The sequence below is a fragment of the Callithrix jacchus genome, chromosome 3, assembly GCF_049354715.1.
Source record: "Callithrix jacchus isolate 240 chromosome 3, calJac240_pri, whole genome shotgun sequence".
Lineage (NCBI taxonomy): Eukaryota > Metazoa > Chordata > Mammalia > Primates > Cebidae > Callithrix > Callithrix jacchus.
The window spans coordinates 50302218-50324481 of NC_133504.1; the positions used below are offsets into that span (position 1 = coordinate 50302218).

Consider the following 22264-nt stretch of genomic DNA (forward strand, 5'->3'; position numbering starts at 1 on the left):
TGTTGGATGAAATATAAATTGGTGCGGCACCTTCTCTACTGTCATAACACTCTGGACTTAATCCCACAAGCACTCATCATTTGCTTATCAGTTTTTTCCGGTGTCCTTCTCCCCAAAGGACTGTAAGCTTTTCAAAGGTGGGACACATCTTTTATTTCTAGCATCTTTCGAAATATCTGAAATTTATTAAAGGTTTGTTAACTTAATGATTAAAATGTTCAATTTACTAATGAACATAATAATTCCAGGAATCACAGTGGAAGAAAAAGAGCATTATATAAGGGTCTCACATGTTATACAGGTCTCACATGTCACTTGAACAGTGAATATAGAAGCAGAATTCTCTACATTTTAATTACTTCCAGAACACACCTTCAAACTCAGTTTCAGATACATAGAATCCAAAAAATATAAAGGAAACTACAGAAAAATCCTCTGTTCATTTCATATCCATGTCCCTGTTTATGGTATATTTTGAATGACCTTCATTCTCTGCTTTCTGAACTCCTGCCTGGCTGGAAATAACATCAAGAATTGGTTTCTCGTTTCCAGATTATCAACCTACTAGATCCCAGATCTTTGGTTTGTTTCTGATAACTGGTTCTGCGGGAAACTTGTGGTCCTCCCTAACCAGTTCTATTTGGCTGCTATTAAATCTTAGCATACTTCTACAACCACTACTTATGTCCTTAGCATTGTATATCTACAGCTGAAATGGTAACCTATTTCATACTTCACTATAAACATTGTAACTTAGGACGGCATAGGATGTGAACTTTAAAAAGTTTCCTCAGTAACTATATGATAAACTTAAAGCACCATAAAAGTCCACATTTTTTAGTTATTAATTTAAAACCTGATCATCAAAACAGAAATGATGTTCTCAGCATATTGGGTTATCCCTTTTTAAAGAGATAAATATGTGCCTTTTGGAGATTATCTTTAAAATAATATAGGAACTGAATCAATAGTGTATACATCAATATTATTAGCAAGTAATTTTCTTAAGTAATATATAATGATTATTATTTTCTAAATTTCGTAGATGAAGTGATTGAGAGAAACAAGATTATTCTCCCAGGTTCTCAACCAGAAAATAAAAGATTAACATACCAGATTCTTTTTTGTTTCATGAGTTCTACCCACCTCCTTCCAAAAGAGATTGGAAGTTTCATATCATAAATGGATAGAAAGAAAACTAACATTTATTGAGTACCTAAAATGTCCTAAATACTGTGATGTTTCAGACAGTAATTAAAACAATGTGTAATGTAGTATTGTTATCATCTTGCAAACAAGAATAATAAGATACAGACAGGTTGCTTTTCCAAAGTGACATAGCTAAGAAGTATTAAAATGCTAATTTGTTCAGAATTTGAACCCAGGTCTATGCAATTCCAAAGCCAGCACATGTCATTTCCTCCCTGGTATTCTGACATAGTTATAATAAATCCAGAAAGCCCCTAATCAAAAGCAAATTAAAAACAAGCAATAAAAAAGCAAGTGATAGAAGGCTATAGAACTAAAGATAAATATTCCAAAAAATATACGTTAGAAAGACCTACGGGATTTTAACCCAAATCTCAGGTCTGCACTATATGTCAGCCAAGAGAAGGGAATTCACAGGGTGGCAGCTCTCATTTATCTAACAAGAAAACATTCTCATTCTATCAAGAAGGAAACAATTTACAAGTTCTAAAAAGGATTTCTAGTGTAAGTTACAAACTGAATCTTATACAATAGAATCCCTTTTCTCCATAACAGTTTTTTAAAAATTGCAGAAATATCATCCACATACCTGTTTCATGTACGGGAGCCCATTCTTACGGCCAGGTACAAGTGAACCAAAATAATATGCTGCTAGGATAATAGCAGTAAAAGGACAAGACAACATCACGCATGCAAAGTTTTAATTTCCTCAAATCATCATTAGTTCTTAGCCTTTCCTCCTCGTCTTACGTTCATTAGCAAAACACCTTCCTGCCAGCAAGGAAGAAAAGGCCTGCTGCATCTGCCAGAACAATGACTGGTCATTCTTTATGTCATCAGCCCATCAGCTAGTCAATCAGCTGGTCAACAAATATTTATTGAGCTTCAACCATGTGCCAAATATCAGGCTAGGCACAAGTGAGCTCAACAGACCTGGTCTACACTAATGAAGTCTATTCTCTGATGGAGGAAACAAATCACCCACCACATAAATATTTATAGTCAGACTTCACTAAATATCACCAAGACATTACAAAGCACTATGAGAGCCAGTAACAAGGGGACAAGTGTGAGCATCTAGCAGAGGCAAAGAACACATTAAGAAAAGTTGGAGGTGATAATCCTAAGCAAATTAGCACAGGAACAGAAAACCCAATACTGCATGTTCTCACTTATAAGTGGAAACTAAACATTGAGCACACATGAACATGAATATGGGAATAACAGATACTGTGGACTACCAGCTGGTGGGCAGTGAGGGTTGAAAAACCAACTATTGGGTGCTATGCTCATTACCTGGGTGACAGAATCCTTACTCCAAACCTCAGCATCATGTAACTTTCCCACATAACAAATCTGCACGTGTACCTTCTGTATTTAAAAGTTGAAGAAAAAAAAAAGAAAAGAAGAGCATCCCTATGTCAGACTTGCTTTTGTCAACACATAATTAGCCACCTACATTTGTCAACTACTATCGTATGTATAGAGCCACCTCAGAGACCATAAAGTATACAAAGAAGCCTAAAATACACACCTTTGAAAAATACACATCTTCAAATTCAAGAAGGAAATAGACATGAGAAGCTAATAATAGAGGAAAGCACTAGAGGAGCATTAAATAAGTAGCATCAATAAGTGACAGTGGGGCAAAAGGACTGATAAACCACTAAGGGCTGGTGTGACTTGGAAAGAATTCTCAGGCAAGGTAGGGAGTGAGCTAGGCCCAGCCACAATGGTTCTCAAACAATTTTGACTAAAGCACACAGTAAAAAATATATTTTCTGCCTTGGCCCAATATAAATATACAAATATAACTACAACTGAAGTTTTATCAAACAAAACTCACTCTCATAGCAGGTGTTCCCCAATGATTGTATTCTACTCTGTTGTTAAAAACTTGTTCTTAAAATGTTCTCGCTGCTTGTCATAACCCACTAAATTGATTATCCACTAATGAGTGGTAACCTAAAGTTTGAGATTTCCATAATAGAAAGGAGTTTTACACACAGAAAAGGTCCTTCACAGAGGTACAGGGAAAGTGGATGATTCTCACTTCCTACAAAGGAAGTCAAAGTCAACGTGACTTTTCACTTCTCCCCATCCTTCTCCTCCTACCTCTCCTCATTTTCAGACCCATGACTTAGCTATAAGGAATACACACCCAGCATTGGGCCATACCACATATGCCATCATAACCTTCTCTGAGACATTGTTCCCACCCTTCCTTCCCCTGGACCACCAGCATCAGCCTCTGATTCCCAGACAAAACATATTAAGCTTTCTCATAGAAGTGTAAGTAAAGATTGCTGTTAGACATATAACTAGATCAGAATTCCTCATCAGACCTACATTTCAGGTCCTGAGGCTACACACTGAGTTTGTAAATGTGTCCATTTTTTTTCTCCAAAATCAAATTAATAACTCACAAACACAGGAGATTTATCTGTTATGTACCTCTAGAAGCATAAGTACTAGGCCCAATTCAGTTTTTAAGGCCAATGCTTTTACAATGGAGCAGATCTCCAGTTTCAGAAAGACACACACACACACACACACACACACACACACACACACGCACACACATATAACAGGGCTTCCAATTTCACATGAACATTATGGTGATCTTTACTCAATATCCACCAATGTTGATAAACTTTTCGTCTAAAAAAGAGAGCTCAGAGCCTGAGAGCAGTAGTTTCCATCCTCGCCAACTTCACACATGTGCCACATATACTTCCCAGTTTGTTCTCTTTTTCCTTTAAGGCAGAAACAGTTGTTTAAAAATGAAAATGTGAACTCCAAGCAAGGAATAATCAGTCAGAATTAGGTGGGGAGCAGGTTAAGATATGTATCTATTTCAGTTATTGATGCAAATGATGAAAATGCATTTCTCGATTTGGTTTAATTAAAACCAAAATTGATTGGCCTGTATCTTGGTGTCTCAAGACGGATTCTCTTATTTGGCCCTACCCATCTGCAAGCCTCCTTAAATAATCTGGAAAAGAGGTTTTCTTCCTTCACTAGTGGGCAGAACTAATGTTAATAATCTGGGAAGTAGCAGAGGAATCCTTCAGTGACACTGTTTTTGTCACTGTTCCATAAGCAGCTCCACACACGCACACACACACACACACACACACACACCCCACACCCAGGCCCAACATTACCAGTGGAGAGTAGAGATGCGTCCTAGGCTAGTTTGGTTCACTGGAGTTTTCTGTTTGTTTCAGGTGTGTGTGCACACGTGTTCATTTGAAGAGTACTCAGGGCACTTAATGCTCTAAAGCTAAAGGCAATACATGGTCACTTCTAAACCACAGTCTAAACCACAGTCACTCCAAAGGGCAGCAATATCTCTAGAACTGACGCTCGCCTTAAAATGAACCTGTACAGGCCCCAATTTTAGGACCGGGGCTACTCTAAGTAACAGCATCTCTCTGATGACTGAATTCTGCAAATTGTCTATTGGGTTTAGTGACCAAAGGACCTCTCATTATGAAATTTTAATCAAATCCGATTATTCTTTTGCTCTAATGTCAAAGATAATGGTTAAATAGCATTGACCATTTTTAAACTTCCGTACAACCCATGTAAATTGTTGAGAGGGAGATGAAACTCATCCATTTAGGAATTACCTACTGGATTTGCCTTCCTATGTGCCTAGTGATTGATAGGTTGGTTTGGAAAGGCAAATTGCTTCTGGTACATCTTTTTTGTCAAAAGGTATATATGAAGAATTTTATCTTAGGTCTCCAGTTACATGAGGTAGCTTATGGGGACCGCTGGATTCCAGGGTGCCCCCGGAGGGAAATCCAAAGAACCCGGCCGGTGTGGGTATTTGGGTCCTGGGGGCTCCGGGGCAGACCGCGTGGGCTTGAGACGCTTCCCCGGCTTTGGGCCGCGGCGCAGCGCCCAACGGAGGCGCCAACGACAGGCCTGGGCTACCTCGGCCAAACGGCGGCGAAGGCAACGCCGGGGCATCTGCGCTCTGGCTCTGGAGAAAAGTCGAGAAAAGCCAGAAGGCAGCGGGGGTCCATGGGAAAGCGAAGCGGCTGCGTCTCCCGGCCACTGCGCGAGCAGTTCCCTGCAGGCTGCAGCGGGGCGCCGGCCGAGCGCAGCAGGGGGCGCAGGCGGTGGCGGGGTGGGGGTCGCGCGGGCGACCTGCTAGTCAGTCGGCCCGGGAGGGGCCCCGGGAGGGCCCAGGCGCCCGCCGAGCGGCGGATCAGTGGACCAGCCTGCGGCTCCGGGGCTCGGGACGCCCCTGCCCGGCTGCCCGAGACCGCAGCATCGCCGCACCGCCCAAACGCAATTTTGACCGGTGTGTCCGGGGTCGGCCGCCTAAGGCCAAGGCGAGGAGGGAGGAGAGACCGAGAGAGAACACGCGAATGGAGTGGGGGAGGGGACCCGGAGCGGAGAAGCGGTGTCATTTCCACCAACTGGGCTCCTTCCTGACCCAGCCGCTCGTCTGTCACCGCTGTCTCATTCCTGTTATTTACATCTGTCTTTAGCATTCTAATTACTCGCTTTATTACTTTAGCCTGGAGGAATCCTGTAAAAAACAACGGAGATGAGGATCCTACCACACAATAAAACTGCCCAAAATCCCCACTGCACATTATACAGAGCACTTGAGAATATTTGTGCTGTTATATGACCTCAATATGTCCTTAAATTGATCTTATTATATCTTTCTTTCTCCCTTCTCTTTCTCCGTGTGTATGTAATGAACTCTTTTAAGGTGTGGAACGCAAGAATAAGCTGTTCAACAAATGACGAAAATGAGATTCTTCTTTGAGGGGGCGGTAATAGGGCGAGGGCAGAGAAGATTTTGAGGCATTTGGACCAGCCCGGCACAAGTCCAGTTCCTAAACTCTTGCTTTCATTTTTACGTCTGTGTGATAAAGGAGAACCCTCTTCACGCCCGAGCTTCTAAGGCTTAGAGGAGGGAATAAAATGCCTAATGTCTTTCATTATCTTGCATTAATCTCTGAGTCCCCAGAAGGTCTCAGGAGGGGAAATGAATTTAGAGTAGGAATAGAAGTGGGGTTCAAAATTCACGGTGGCTTGAATGTTTTACTTTTAAGGTAAGATTTAGAGATGGGCGGGGGGAGGGGCATGCAAAATCCGACTAAACCCCCTACTAACAGGATTCCTCTATACACTCAAGACTGGATTCAAGAGGAGGCAGATTCAACCTACCAGAAAATCCCGGACAGAAATGCAGCTTTCTAACTGTTATTTATTCCTGCTAGTGGAATTATTGTTGCACTCAGTTGCAATTTTCTGGCTGTGCTAATGGTTTTCTTTATTGTATTACACTAACATAATCTCCTCCAGAAAGAAAATGACAAAATATATGGATTTTTAGATAAATAACTGAGGTAATTTATTGGCCTTTATGCTCTTCCGATGGGGTGGTTGATAGATAATGTAATAATATGTACATAATTAAGCGGGTTTACTGTACCTCAGTGAAAATAGGTTCAAAGGCAGTATCTCTGTCTTTAGGCCTATAGTTTTCTCAATGGATATTTACTTCCTCTACCCTGTGGAATGAAGGGGGAAACCCCAGGAAACAAACAACTGTGTGTAAAATACAGGGTGGTGGTGAAAAGAGGGGAAAAAAAGAAAACTGGTGAGTCCTTTCATAAAGGACATTCGATTAGGGCCCATTTCCCACCCAAACTCTTCTCATAATGTTCAGTAAGCCACATAAAGTATGAACTGAGAAGTAAAGAAGGACATTTTGTAGACAAATGTAGATCTTCCCTGAGAAATGAATGACTTACACCCCGCTCAGGGAGAAGGCCTTCAAAAACACGCTCTCAGGATTCAGAGGCTTGCTCCCAAAGAAACATAAAGGCTTCTGGGAGAAGATCACTGATAGTGAACTTGGTGACCAAATGCCCCCTTGCCCTGGCTTCTGGAGGTTGCCCATTCAAGGCATGGTGTACTTGCTCTTCCAAACTCATCTAAATTACATCAATAACAGAGCGTACTCTTTAATGAGCTCTCAACTTTAAAGACTTGAAGGATATTAACAAGCCGCTTGACAAATGGTGCTTAGAAGCACATTAAAGACGCTGCTAATGGAGCGCATAATGACGGCTAATTTTCGATCAGATATAAATTAGAGCCCCAACAGTTATTTGCCTTAAGGACTTTATGTAAATGATTCTGTTCTGTATAAACTGAAAAGCGAAGAGAGCCCTGCCATTTTGGCAATCCTTGTGGATATGATTAATAGCTCTGCAACAGAACTGGGCAGAGACAACTGATGGCATTTTCATCTAAAAGTCAGTGTGTTTAGGTAGTAAATATAACTTCTAGAGTTGATGTACACACTTCAAGCAAAAGAGTAAAAATGTCCTTGGCACCTCCCCCACATGGTTAAAGAAGTTCACAAAAAGAAAAAGAAAATGGAAAAGAGCATTCAGACTCCTCTCTCTCTGACCTGCATCTCCTACCTACCAAGATACCCAGAACAGCCACAGCTGCCTCCTTCACTGGGACCCAAATCTGCTTCACAGGCTCTCTAACCACGCATCTCTGCATCACCCTCAAAGACACAGACAACTTTTAAGGATCTAAGCCTTATCACTTTTTAGAATCCTCTAGCTGTGAAATTGCTTGAGATCTCATTCCTAGCTTTGCATACAATTCATATCCTGCAAGAGTGTACTAGGAAGGGGAAGGGAGTGGGAGAAGAAAGAAGAGGAGGAGGAGGAGGAGAACAGTGATGAGGGTGGTAGTGGTGAGGTCGGAAGAAGGATGATGAAAGAACTTGAAGGAGTTCAAACACAAAGGTTGGAGGAACCGTAATACCTTCCCAATTCAAAGTGGGAGAGACTTTGTATCTTTTTAATTTTTAAAATTTATTTATTTATTTTTGAACTGCTGTGCCATCCCATACTCCCTCATTATAAGAGTTAGGTCTCAAGTCATCAGAGTGTACAAAAGGTTTGGGAACTGATTCCTAAAATTTATTTCCTTCCAAACTATTCCTATCCTTGTGCTTAATGGGAAGCTGGGGAGAAGAGTTACTCTAACATGGTCTTACCTGTGTCCAGTTTCTGCTTTATCACATCTACTTGCCGTCAGCTGGGTGAAATATGTGAAACACTGGGATTGCTTGGAGCTGCATCTGGCTGCAGATTCAGAGATAGCATCCTTTCCTGAACCAGGGAAAAGAGTTTGTATGAGTGAGTTTGCAAAACTTAAATAGACAGTCAACTCAAGCTTGTCAATTGCTTGTTTATTATTAATTACAAACAAACAAAAACTCAGTCTTGCTGCTTCAGGAAAGCCAAGCATTATTGCATCTCAGGATAGTTTTCTCTGCTTTTCACATGCAAGATAAATAAGGATTTGGAGGGATCATTTTAATAAGTGACTCATGGGCAGCATTAAAGTTGATACAGAAATCCTGCCCCAATAAGTGAGCTGTGTCTAACAGTGACACCAGCTTCTAAGATTTCCTCATCCAAGCTATTTGTGAGATGAGAGGAGAGAGAAGAGGGAAGGGGGAGGGGAAAATGGAAGGAGGAAGGATTGAACAGTAAAGAGATTTCACCTCGGCTGATTAAATCATTTTATCTTGCAGTAACTGATACCCAATGGCCATGAGTTAAATGGTGGGGAGTAAGGATGTGCCTCACAATCATTACTGAGTTATAAAGTAGTTTCAGATTGGGGTACAATAAATACAATTGTTCTTAATTTAAATCTATCTATTCTCCCCTCTAAACTTCCTCTGCAATCGTACACACTCCTATTGCAAAAAGGCCAGGTGGGAAACATCCAGACATCGCTTCTACCTTCTACTTTAGGATTCTACAGCAATGGGAGCAAATAGAAACAGCAGCCTCAGCTTTCCCTTTGTCTGACAGCAACCTCTTGCTCATTTCTGCTCTCCACTGGGTACTTTATCTTCTGTGCTGATGCCACAACTGGATGGTAAAAACTACTATTTGAAAAACAAAACCTGGAGTTACCTTAATAACAAAATCAATGACAAAACCAAAGAATTCTAGTCTTGCCTGGTTTTGAGAGGAAACGTGGCTGAGCTTTTCAGAATTAGAAGCTGTGTGTGCCACATTCAGCTCAGAAGACTTGATTTGCTGTAACATGTTTTGTGATTTTCTTTACAGTGAATGAATGCACATTACCAAGTCTAATTACCAGTTATCCAGGTAGGTCTGCTCCTCTCCTCAGAACAAATTTAGAACACTTGGCAAAATGGAAATGGTCTAGCTCCCCGGACTGATGCCCTTCTATTTTATTATAGAGCCTCTTTCTTTTTGCATGTCTACACTGCAGGATCTAAGATAGAGAGATAACATATGTGGTCATTCTTTATATTATTTCCCTCTCCCTGGGGAAAAATAGATAACTCCCTCTTACTAACTACCCATCACCCCCTCGCATATTCCCTCTTTTTCTCATTCACATCTCCAACTTGGAGTGAATTCCAGGGAAAAAGAAATAAGTCTCCCTGAAAAGGAAAGCAGTGTGAGAAAAAAAAAATCAATGAAATGATTTAGGAAATGGAAGAATGGGTCCCTCTGACAATACTGTAATTAAAAGCTTTCAGGGCTGTAAAGTGAAAAGTTGATGAAAGAAAGTGCAAGTTGCCAACTGATTCTTACCTAACCTAGTAGGACTATTTAGGGGAAGTTAGACTTAATTTAAGGTTGTGGACCCCAGGGTCCTCAAACTGCTCTTTTCCCAGATGGAATCATACATTCTAGCTCAAAAGCCAGGAGCTGAGTTCTCTTCCTCACAAAATCCTAAGCCTCTGGAGGCGAAGGAGAAAGGAGTTGCCTCTATTCTGGCTCAAGGTAACAAAATGGTCACCTCCAGAAACTGAGATGGAAAGTTAGCTCTTGGGCACCATTAGCTGGTACCTTGGAGTTGGTACCAAAATGGGACTTAAAACCAGTTAGCCAGGCTGCCCTCTGTGAAAGCCACCACAAAACCCTGGAAAGGGTAAAGACTGAAGCACTGAATCCTGCTTCCAAAGAGATCCTCACTTTAATTCTGGCTCCTCATCTCTGCCCATCCCTGCTGAGCCCAGCTGCAGGCCAGGTCTCCTATTTTCCCTGGGAAACACAGATGGCTTCCACCTTCGGAGCCAGAAGTGCTGCTGCCAAAAAGACACCATGATGGGTTCTGCATAAAGGGAGGACCCACAGGCAGGACACCTGTAGCAAACAAAAGGTAAAAGCCCTGTCAGCTGCTTTGAAAAAAGACACACAGAAAGGGGAGCTTCAAGCACCTTTGCAGGAAAAGCAAGTGTCTTGGTAAGACTAAGAAAGTGACATTTTGAGTGAGTTTGAAAAGTTTCACCAAGCATGCTGGCAGGGAGGTACAGTAGGAAAATGGCTGGGAGTGTGCCCTTTTGTTGCTTTGTGAAGTGTGTGTGTGTGTGTGTGTGTGTGTGTGTGATGCAGATGAGAAGTGTTGAGGAAAATGCCAGAGTTGAAGTTGAGAATCTTGGAATCTACGCGTCCTGGAGTGTGGTTGTTAGGGTGTGTACACTGTCCCTCTGCTATTCTGCAAAAGGTGCCTCCACCCTGGTATAAAATGCTTCACTTTAGGTCAGTTCTTAAGAACCTTTACAATCCAGACCTTGCTTTGGTACACCAGAGAGCCAGCTGCCACCTAGGGAGAGACACTCCACCCTCACCCCAGTGCAACCAATAGAGCTCCTAGATTTATAACTAGTGGGCAGAAAAGGCGCCCCTTCTTGGCAAGGGTCAGAAGCCTTCCTAGTATTTTTCAGGCTTGAGACTGCTTGTTGAATTTGGAGCATATTTGGAGCATAAGGTTTTTGCACAAAGATTTTCCACCTCTATCACATCACACACTAGGACAGTAATTCCCCAAACCATCACCTACTCTGTCTCTGGAAGTCAGTGAGTCTTCACCCAGTTTAATCCAAAGGCACAGAAATGCAGTCATTTAGCAGAGCCACGGTAGCCCACCGGAAAGTAGGACTGTCCAGCCCTGTATTTCTTAACCCTGCATCTCCAGGTGTCATCTACCAACCCAAGTCATTCGGGCTTTCCAAGAACACAAACACTGCCCTGAATGAATCATTCAGAGGGTGTTAGTTTAAGCCTTTTAATTACTCACAAACACATCAGTACTTTAAAAAGAAAAATCAACCTCATTAGTTTAACAGGATAACTTTGGCATTTTACAATAATTTCGGAAGCCAGTTGGCTTCTCTCAAAAATATCAGTTCTCATTTTCTTGCTGCCTCCAATTATTCAGGAAGCCTCATAAGCTACAAAAATACCCCACCACCAGAAAAATAAAACAAAAAACCCTCACCCATATACACAAATAAGATTTTGAATATGCTCCCAGAGTCCAGAAAATGCAAAAGTTAGGGGACCAAGGAAAGAGGAAGTACAGTATTGATGAAAAAATATGACAAGTTTTTAAAAGCCGTGATCCAGACAGACCCTATGGGAAGGCGAGGGGGGCACTGGCTTCTGTTAGCTACAGCCAAGTCTGGGGCTGGGGGGAGGGCGCTTGCTTTCCGACGAGTGACAGCTGGAGTAATGGCTGCAGACCCAGCGCTGGGTGGGGGCGGGTGAAGCTGGGCGGGGGTGGGGGGAGCAGTAATTACTAGCCAGGCTCACTCGCCTCCCTACTTTAGGGCGAACGCGTTCTTTTTGCGCGTCCAGCTGCGCGCCCGGATTGCAGCTCGGCCTCGGGGCATCCTGGAGCCCATATGGGGGATGGGGTTCGTGCTACAGGACTTTAAGCCGAGGTTCCTAAAAAGCTTCTGAACTAGAATCTCCCCAAGGCTGTATCCTTGGAGCCAAGGAAAGCGGAGTAGAGACCGCTCCGCGTCCAGCAGCCCCTAACCATTAGGCCAGCATTAGGGGCCTGGCGAAAAGTGAGGAAGGGGTGGTGCACAAGGGATGGCAGCTCCGGAAGCGGATGCTCTGCACAGGCCAGGTCCCAACCTTCTCGCACCACCTTCCTTCCTAGTCCACAAAAGCTGGAACCCTGGAAATGCGCACAAGTTTCCCTGGGGCCCCCAAACCCCTAAAGTTGAGAGTACACCTAGAGGCCGGGCTAGGAGGGACGGGGAGGAGGGGAGAGGGGTAAGGGCTGGGTTCTCCACCTCCTCCCGCCGCCTCCCTCCCGCTGGCTGGAAGCCTCACGTAGTCAGGGATTTTTTCAGAATAATTGATGGGTCCAGTTCTCCAGAGCTTTCTCGGTGAGAGCGCGGCGGACCGCGCTAGAATTTAAATAGACATGATTAGTAAAATGCAAGGGGGCGAGGCGCCCAGGCCTCTCTTTCTTGTGGGTTACTGGCTGCGCGCCTGGCAAGGCGCCTGCTCCCCCAGCTCTGCGGGCCCCTAAGAGCCGGGGAGAGCTCCTCCAGAGCGGGAGGGAGGTTCTGCTCTGCCCCATCCACCCCCAGCCCTTTGGACTCTACCCCTCACCCTCTCCCAAACCGCCTCTCACCAGTGCGCACCTGGAACCAACCGGAGGGGAGGAGAGGGGAGTTGGGGCTGGCAGGGAACCCAAGACCAACGTATGCAAAGCATTAGGTGGTGAGCCGGAGAGTGGGGGCGAGGATCTCGATTCCTCGGTGCCTCCTGAGCCCCGCAGGCGGGCGTGTAGCGTTGGCCTCCAAAAGCGAGGAAAGCTTCTGGGGGATCGCTGTCCCCGCGTCCTGCTTCTCATTCTCACCGTTTCCTTTCCCGCCTCCAGGCCGCGGAGCCTGAGCAGCTGGGACTGCGGAACTTAAGGCGCCTCGTCACTTACCCAAAGCTCTGAGAAAGCCTCCCCGCAAAGAAGTGACCTGGACTGGAAAAAGCCTTCGCCTTCCCTCTCTCACATCCTTATCTCATCGATTTGTTCCTGAAAATGGGGCTGTGCATTCTTATAACATCTACAGCCAATTAATATTGCATTAACTCTATTTAAAATAAAAAAAACAAAAGCACCAGAATACTGCACCCTATCAAAGCCATCTATTATTCACGGAAATGTAATTGGAGACCTAAGATATGTGTGTTACGGGGCAATGGAGGAAAACAATCGTGACAATATTTCAGAAAGGAAGGGGATCCGGGGGTATCTAATATTTAATTTCAAGTCTGTGGTTTTCTAATTCGAGATTAAAAGCAGTCACGTCTTTGAAGCCAGACAGTTGGTATAAATGTACAGTTAAAATATTCTATTCCACGGTCCCTAGACAGAGCTCTCTGCTCGTCCCAGGCTTCATTAAATTTTTATTATCATCCCAGACTAGAGCAGGGAATGAGCGGAAAGACTGTCCATCTAATTGCAATTGATAAAAAAAAAAAAAAAAAAGGTCTTAGATTCCACCCCCCCCCCTCATTTTAATACATTAACAGCAGGTTTTTTTTTTTTTTTTTTCTTGGTATGTCCAGGCTTTCCCAGCCCTGTGATATACACAATCACATTATCACACAGATATATTTTCCACTTTCCAATGGGCACCAGATTTTGCCCTCTTCTCTGCCCTTTGAGAAGGCCTCAGGGGTTGGTAGGAGTAGAGAGAGAATATGGGAAGCTAGGTTCAGAAAGTAGTGCTATCTATATGAGAAAAAAAAGTGACACCAGTTCTTGAAGCGACTGGCAAAAGATCAACAGAGACAACGTTTGCACTAAGCTGGTTCTTTCTGTGGCAAGATGAAAGCATATTGTTACCCAAACAAAAACAAAACAAACAGATTATTAGGCAGACTGCACTTTTCCACAGCCTTTTTACTGTGTGGAATGAAAGCAAATAGCAATATTCTCATTTTTAAAAAAATTTCTGACTGTTGCCTCCCCCTATCCCCACATCAGAGAGGGAGAGAGAGAGAGAGAGAGAGAGAGAAAGGAAGAGAGAAGATGGAAGAAGAGAAGGATGAAGGGAGGGAGAGAGGGCTCAAAATGTTTGTTCTTCTTCAGCGTTCTCCATGTGCTGCTAATCTGACTGTCACACCAGTCAACTGTAGATATGTGTGCATATGTGTTCGGGGAACTATCTCAACAAGGGTGCTTTAAATTTTTTTGAAACCAGTGTAAATAAAGCTTTTCATCTCCAGGCATTGAAAGTACAGAATAAAACCCACAGTTTGCTTTCTGAACAGCTTCCTATTATCACATTGCCACTTAATTTTATTTCTATTCTCTCCAAGTTAAATAGAAAGACTGGCTCACAGGGGAGCTGCCATGTGCCTACAGACTGGAGATGTCAAGCAGAGAGACTCACTGTGCAAAGTTAATTTCAATTCCCGCGGAGGATTTCACATTCCGGCTGGCTCTGACCCACAGTAATTAGCTGAGATAACTAATGATTACTTACTTATTCCTTGTAATTATCTGGATTTAATAATTCGCTGTGTAATTTATTAATTCACTCATAATAGACTTTCGGTACTGGGAATGGCTCCTTTAAAGGAGCAAAGCAGGGGAAATTTAGTGATTTTTTTTTCTTATTGCCATCAATCTGTCTCCTAACAAATGTGGACTTCAGGAACATCAAAACTATGCAAGAAGCTTTGACTTTCTTTTTGTCCTACAGGATACCAATCCAACTTTTTTCCCCTTCTGCTGAAGACCCCCCCCAAGACAAACTGAAAAGTAAAGTGAAGTTTTGAGTTCTAATGTGAATCATTTACCTAGAGATATAAATGGTTTTCACCAAACAATTCCAAAGACAAATTTCTAAACTTATTGTTATTGCCTGCCTAGAAAAATTTGAGCTTCATTCTCTGAATAATATTCTTTTTAAAATCAAGGGATTTTTTCCATGCTTTTTTCACTATCTTCTCAAGGGCTTCTCAAATTAATAGATCAAAATAAATTGATTTATTTGAAGTTTGAGAGAAAACATTTTTATCCCTCAAATTTCAATTATCCTGAAAAAAAAATTCAACCCTCTTCACAAAGATAAGTAACAGGACCTCTCCTTGATACTAAAAAGATGTAGTTATGTATCATCACTTATTTTTAAAATGAATTTTAGAGAAAACAGAAGAGTATTACATTGTAAATCCTAATTACTTCATTTGCTTTTTCATTCTTACATTATTTTTCTTCAAGCTATGTGTCAATGAAACTTAATCTGATAAAGAATTGATCAACTGATGTAATGTTAGATATTTTAAAGAAACTGAATTATTTCTGGATGGTGCCATAATGTTTTGCTGTGGTGGGTACTTAGATATCAACCAGGGCTTAAATGATCATTTCTATTCCATTTCAGTTTGGATTTAGATGACCAGATTGAACAAAAAGATTGTATCCTTTGCTTTTAGGGAAGTCTAAAAAAAACCTACATATTACTGAAACATAAAATTCATGACGTCTAGATGTACTACTAAGTCAATTCATAATATATCTCTTTCCAATAAAATAGCAATTGTGGACCTTGGGGAAAATTAGGAAATAAGTCATGACTGCCAGTGGATTTGATTGATATGACAATAATTTTCAGACACGTTTTGCTACTTATCCATTTGAGCATTTTGAAAGTCAACACCAAATGGATATTTCTCAAAAATTTATACTTGGTTCAGCCTATTCTTACCTTTAATTTATTTTTTAAGACCAACCCTCTTCCCTCCAAATCTCTTTGGTTTGGTATTATCTCTAGTATCTCTGCAACTCTCATTTGTAAAAAACTTTCAGAATGTATTTCTTTTCAGCTTTTCCCGTACAACACACATTTAAGCAGGTTCTAGGAATGAAAATATTTCCATCTTGCAGACAAGAAAGTTTTTTCTAACCCTAACACAGAGAAGATTAACAAAATGTGATGTACCTTTGAAAGTCCAGGAACATGAGAGACAAAGAACACCTGGTGAATTAGGAGAAAACACAGGTCTTTAGTCTCAACTATGAAAGTATATGAATAGTTGTTCTTATGTCACTTTTCTCACAAAAATCTTAGGCCTGCATGCACATATGCAAGCTGTCATGTACTTCAAAAGCACTAAAAAAACTCTTTTTATTTCTGTCCAACATGTTTCTCAATTTCTACTACTTTTATAGTGTTTCCACCTTCATTTAAAGATGCTATATTTGTAGAAATAAGACACTATCACATCTGTCTTACTTCCCTCCAACTAACTTCCTTTCACTAAAAATCCACATATGAGAAAGGAAACGATGTCATTTATTGAAGATCGTTTTTATCCTAGATAAGCAAGCTGAATCTGTTACACATTCATGCCATTTTATTAATTTTCTCCACTCTGGAGAAAGCAAGCAAGCCGAAAGTTGTCTAGCTAGCTAAAACTTCCTGGTTAAAAGTGAGTTGAATGAAGTAGGGCTGAGGGCTATGGTTACTATCCATGGTGCTGAAATTGTACTCAGCATAGTACTGAGCTAAGTTTACCTCAGCCTATGCTGGCTGTTTGAAAAGACTTTCCGGAAAATCGACTCCAAGAAAATGCAGGGAAATAGAAGAAGAAACCTTCAGTCTCCCAGACAGAAATAGAATTAAACCATCATTTTTACTATACTTGAAATCATAATTTTTTCTTTTAAATTCCTACACGTTTTAATGTTTTCTTAGGCACCTATGTAATGTATCTCATTATTTCTAATAGATACTTAGATTTTGTTTCTTCAGGTGTCGTCCTTATTTCAGTAACAAAAAGAGATCGCATCACCCATTCTCCATCTAACTTTCACTACTCTTTTTGTTACATCTAGAAATTGTGATATTTTCCAACAACATTTAATCTCAACTTGAGCCACCATAACAGTTATCATTGACTCATAGGGTATTTCCTAATTTTGTCTCTAAAATAAGAAACATCTCAAGATATTTCCATATCAGAGGAGTTACAGCCCAGGTTAACAGAGTTAACTCTGGAGAATGACCTAGTTCTTCCTGTTATTTGAGCCATAGATTAGCATGATGTTCTCACATTAATTAATAGCATGAGATATTAATAACACAAATATCTAAATCAGATACTTACTGAAGGAAAAATGCCTTTGAAAACCTGATATTAAGTATGTTGTTCAACTGTTATAGGGAATCTGAATATTATTGAAATAGTGGAGAGATATCTTTAAGCTAGAATCAGGAAAAGAAATGACTGCACCAAACGTGCCTAATTTTCTTGTGTCAGTGCCAACCCAGACAGACTTCCCACCAACTCTGGTGTCAGGGTAAACCACAGAAGAGGACAAAAATTTGCTCTTTCTAACTACACAGAATTTCTTCCTTAGCCCTACTCTGCAATGTGAGTTTCAATAAAGGTCATGGGAAATGAGGGGGGCAAGAGGGATAGAGAGAGAGACAGAGAGAGAGAGAGAGAGAGATTGATTTACTTCCTAACCCAGCAACTCAGGTGCTTCCTTCTCTATCTGGGTTCCTTGCTTTCCAGGAGTGGTGACTGAACTGCTTCTGGGCCTCAGCCAGGGTGCTGTACTCTTCCAACCAAGCCTTGGCTCTTGCCACACCCAGTCTCCTAGAGCTGCTGAAAAGTGAGCTGAGTTCCTTTCTTACTTTTACTCCCAGGAGATAGGAGGGAATACTTGAAACTGTTTCCATCCAATATTTCTGCTTATAAAGATTCCTTTTGCAGAATTATTGCAAGTCTGAAGGAAGAAATCCAAGGGAGATATTTGGAGCCAAATATAATTTCTTCTGGGCAGAAAAGTAAAATATTCTGTGAAATGAGCTCTCACTATTAAAGAGCTGTTATAAACCTTGTTCTTTAATACTTTGCCAGAGAAACAGCCCCTGCTAAGCCCAAGGTATACTTTGATAACAACCACTCCCTAATAAATCATCAAAATGTGCTTCCTCCTTTTAAAAAATCTCCCACCAAAACACTTCCCACATAAATGATTAAAACAACATCGCATTTTAAAAGCCATTTAATTTTAATAGCATATTTTAATGAAAAATCAGCATACGTTGCCAATAAAACATTAAAATTATCTCTTCAATGAAAGACAATAGAACAACACCAAAAATAAATACATTACCATAGTAAATAAACCATCTATTAACAAAAACAAGAAACCGGCCATGTACAGAACTCAAGACTTTGGAGAGCCTCAAATGGAACAGCAATACAGCAAAATTTGTAAGAATATATCTATGTGTGCATCATTTTTAATGAAATATTTACAGTAGATAAGGTACCAGTTATCATGTACCTCATTTTTTGTTCCAAAAGAATTTTTCCAAACAATGTGAATTTACAAGCAGTGCACTGTCTTTCTTATAGTTCACATTAGTTTTTCTACAAACAAACCTCCAAAAGGAAAAACGGAAGGATTCCTATAAATGTTAACATGTAGCCAACAAAGCAATTGAAAACTGGAAGACCAAAATACCTTGGTGAAATCTTAAAATTCGAAGGGCAAACACCAAGTGGCAAATGCATCGAAAGTTAGAAAATGATGCATCAGTCATGTTTCCAACTGCTTCTTCCCTTCTGTTAGAGGGGTGTGTGTGTGTGTGTGTGTGTGTGTGTGTGTGTGCGCGCGCACGCGCGCGCGTGCGTGTGTAAGGGTGAGTGAGAGCGCTCGTGTGTCATGGGGACAATGTGGGAATCCCCATTAAATATGTAACAAAGTAAACAATACTTCAGACAGTGAATCAGGTCTACACGATTAAGACATCCATTACTGAGTGTCGACTCACAAATCAGAACACTACCAGTAAAAACAAAGAAAAAACAATCTTCATTCAAGTGAGAATATACAAATGGGTCAAAAGGAACACAGTATAAGAGGAAAGCTGTAAAAATTCGATAAACTCATCAAACAAAATTTTTTGAACGTCACTAGCTATACAGTTTCCCCACGTTTTCTAGACGGAAGAAGTTTAATTAATTAGAATGTGCACAAAATTAAGTTGCTAGAGAGATAAATTAATAATTTACAGAGGGTTGTTCTGCAATAATCTAATAATAGCTTTCAAGATCAGTGAACACAGCAGGCGCAACTCTTTTCTTAAGCATTAACACTTCAGAGAAGGAAAAAAGGGTAAGAACCACAATAAAAATATATATATAATATACAGTGTAAATGCAGAAAATCTGCCATCTTTTCTTTTAAATTCAAAATACTTTAGAGATGTCTCTATCACATTAAGCATCAACTCTAGTTTAAAGTTTTAGTACTGAATCAATTTCTATTTCTGAAAAATAGTTGCAAAGTGTACTTTTAAACTTGAACAAGGGTGATGTCTGTAAGAATAAAAACAAATCTTACTTGATCATTCTTGTGGACTTTTTAAAGGCTGTCTGGTCTGCCTTCCTGCAAACAGCCAACTCCACACTGCCTCTGAAGAAGCCGAGGTGGGGTTCAAAGGGACAACTTTGCTACAACAGACAAATGCCATCTTTTGTTATTCTTTCCTTTGAGAAACTGTTTCAACTTCTCACCGGCTTGGGCTCAGTTGTTCGCTCCCTCCCTCTTCAATCCTCAATTTGTCGAGATTCACATTTACTGGAATTGTTTCTGGTCGCCAAAAGTGAAAAGAGGCAGGAGAGAGAAGGAGAGAAAAGCGGGGAAAAAGGACAGGAGCATCTCTGAAGAGGCCGAGAGTCTCCTAAATGCCGGCGGAATATTTCATTCTTTTCTGTTTCTGCCTCTGGTTGCAGAACCAGACGCGCACCACGTTTTTCTTCAGGTCCAGCTTTTCTGCGATGGCGGCGATCTTTTCAGAGGAGGGTCGCGGCTGGATGGCAAAGTAGGCTTCCAGAGAGCGCTTCTCTGGCGCAGCAATGGACGTGCGCTTGCGCTTCTTCTCCGCGCCGTTGAAGAGCTCAGGCTTGGTGAGCTTCTCGCGGTGGGACTTCTCGGCCTCCTCGAGCCATGCCTGCAGTATGGGTTTGAGCGCGATCATGTTATTGTGCGACAGTGTGAGGGACTCGAACCTGCAGATGGTGCTCTGGCTAAGCGAGCCCACTCCGGGGATCTTGAGGTTGGCCAGCGCGGAGCCCACATCTGCCTGGGTCACCCCCAGCTTGATGCGTCGCTGCTTGAAGCGCTCGGCGAATGCCTCTAGGTCCCGCGGGTCGGCGTCCACGTCGCTCATGCAGCCCATGTGGGACGGTAGCCCGTGCGCGTGGGCCATGCTGAGCGCTGCTTGGTGCATGGGGTTCATGGTGGCCATGTGCGGCGCGTGAGCCGGCGTGGACACCACAGCACCGTCGGGGCCCGCCATAGCGCCCAGGGCCAGCCCGGGACTCAGGTGTTCCAGCAACTCGCCCTCCAGCGCCTGGTGCGGCTGGTGGTGGTGGTGGTGGTGATGGTGGTGGTGGTGGTGCGTGCCCGCCAGCGCGGAAGGGTGCGAGATGGGCACCGAGGAAGAAGAGGCGGCCGAAGTGCACGGGATGGTGTTCATGGTGTGGTAGGTGGCGTCCGGTTTGAAGGGGCTATGGTGGGGCGGATGGTGGTGGTGGCTTTTGCTCTGGGAGACGATGTCCACGGCTGCCAGAGCCTCGGCGCGGGCCAGCAGACTCTCATCCAGCCCACCGAATATATTGCTCTGCAATTGCAAGTAGAAGGCACACATTACGCTCAGCAGGGAATTGCGCGCGTTCTCTCCGGAAGCCCTGGCCCAGGGCTCGACACTGCTGCCGCGCCTACAACATTCCCAGAACGTTAAAATAATAATAATAATAATCCTGAAAATAGGAGGTGAAGAGAAAAAGAGAGAAGCCACCGAAAGAAGCCGAGCGTACAGAAGGAGGAGGAAAGTGAGCCTGCAGACACAACGCAACACAACACAACACAACACGCGCACAGGCAACATCCCAGGTCATAAAAATTAATATGAAAGGCAAGACCCGTTGAATACTTAAGAGAGAGGGGGGAAAATTGGTTGGAGGTGTGGGGTGATTTGCTGTGCAGACATGAAAAAAACATCAAGCAGATAAAGGGGGCTGTCAAAATGTGCCTTTAAGCGGTGATTATGCAGAAATACGCACCGGTGGGGTTGGAAGACAGGCTCTCCGCAAAGCCTCTGAGCCCCCGCCGCCGCTGCCGCTGCTGCCACTGCTACTGGAGCTGCTGCTCCGTCCTCCTCCTCCGCCGCCGCCGCCACCGCCGCCACCAGCGTTGCTGGAGCTGCTGGGGGAGCTGGCCGAGGGCGCAGTGGGAGCCGAGGAGCCCGGCGAGGTGCTGTGCAGTGCCGAGTACTTGGGCTCCACGTGCAGGCTGCCGCCGTGCGGCATGCTGAACGCCTGCTTGCTGTTCAGGGACATCATCATCATCTTCCCGCCCGCCGGGGCGCTCGCACGCACCGGTACTCACTGGCCCAGGCTGCCGGGACTCTCAGAGTAGTGCTGGGCCGGGGCTGGAGCTGGGAAGAGCCGTGCAAAGTTGCGCTCACCCGCCGCCGCCTCCCGGCTCTGCACGCCTAGTCTCTGCTACGCGCTCCTTCGCCGCCGCTGCAGTCAGTCTGAGCGGATGCCTGGCTCCGCTTGCCGCTGGCTGCAGACCTGGGCGCCCGAAACTGCCCCCTCTCTTCGCGGCCGCCGAGTTATAATCCCCTCTCCCCGCGCCTACCCCCGCGCCCCCCGCCCTCCCTCTCTCCCGCGCGTCTCCGCCCTCCCTTGCCAGGAAGCGCCGGCTCCCGCGCGGTTTCTGGAGGCGCCCGTTCTCCCTCTAGACTCCCTGCAGGCTAGAGTCCTTTCCTCTCTCCCGGCACTTGCCTCTTGCTCCCCCACTGCGCCCTCAGCCGCCCCTTCTCTGCCCCCGCCCCGCGCTCTGTTGCCGCCGCCCCTTCGCGGCGTCCCGCGGTTACTACTCACAATCGCGCCCCCACGCAACCCCACCCAAGTGGCCGAGTCCGCGCTCCAGTCACCAGGCACTGCCTACCTAAGGACCAGCCTCCAGCCTCTCCCGCTTCTTCTGCCTGGTCTCTGTCTCGCCAGAAAAAGAAACTCCCAAATAAAGTTGCAGCCCAAGCCAGCGTTAGGTAGGGTTTTCCCTGGACTACTTGGAGCTCCTCTTACCTGGCTGCCTCCTCCCCCGCCTCCTGCTTACCACTAAGTTCCAGGCTTCCAACCCCACTCGGCCCGCCCCT

General features: G+C 43.5%; 1 protein-coding gene across 1 annotated transcript; it reads right to left on the reverse strand.

The window, feature by feature from the left end:
- Positions 1–18077: 18077 nt before the first annotated feature.
- On the reverse strand, positions 18078–21696 carry POU4F2 (POU class 4 homeobox 2). Its single transcript, XM_002745425.5, has 2 exons — positions 21165–21696; positions 18078–20722 (listed from the first exon to the last, which is right to left on the reverse strand). Exons 1-2 carry the CDS (start codon positions 21447–21449, stop codon positions 19781–19783), a joined length of 1227 nt encoding a protein of 408 aa, XP_002745471.1. The 5' UTR covers positions 21450–21696; the 3' UTR covers positions 18078–19780.
- Between the last annotated feature and the right edge of the window lie 568 nt (positions 21697–22264).

Bases quoted from the DNA above. Each gene is read 5' to 3' on its own strand.
- POU4F2 (XM_002745425.5), bottom strand. From the start codon at position 21,449: ATGATGATGATGTCCCTGAACAGCAAGCAGGCGTTCAGCATGCCGCAC. The intron at 20,723-21,164 runs GTGCGTATTTCT...TTGCAATTGCAG, and splicing joins CCTGTCTTCCAACCCCACCG to AGCAATATATTCGGTGGGCT.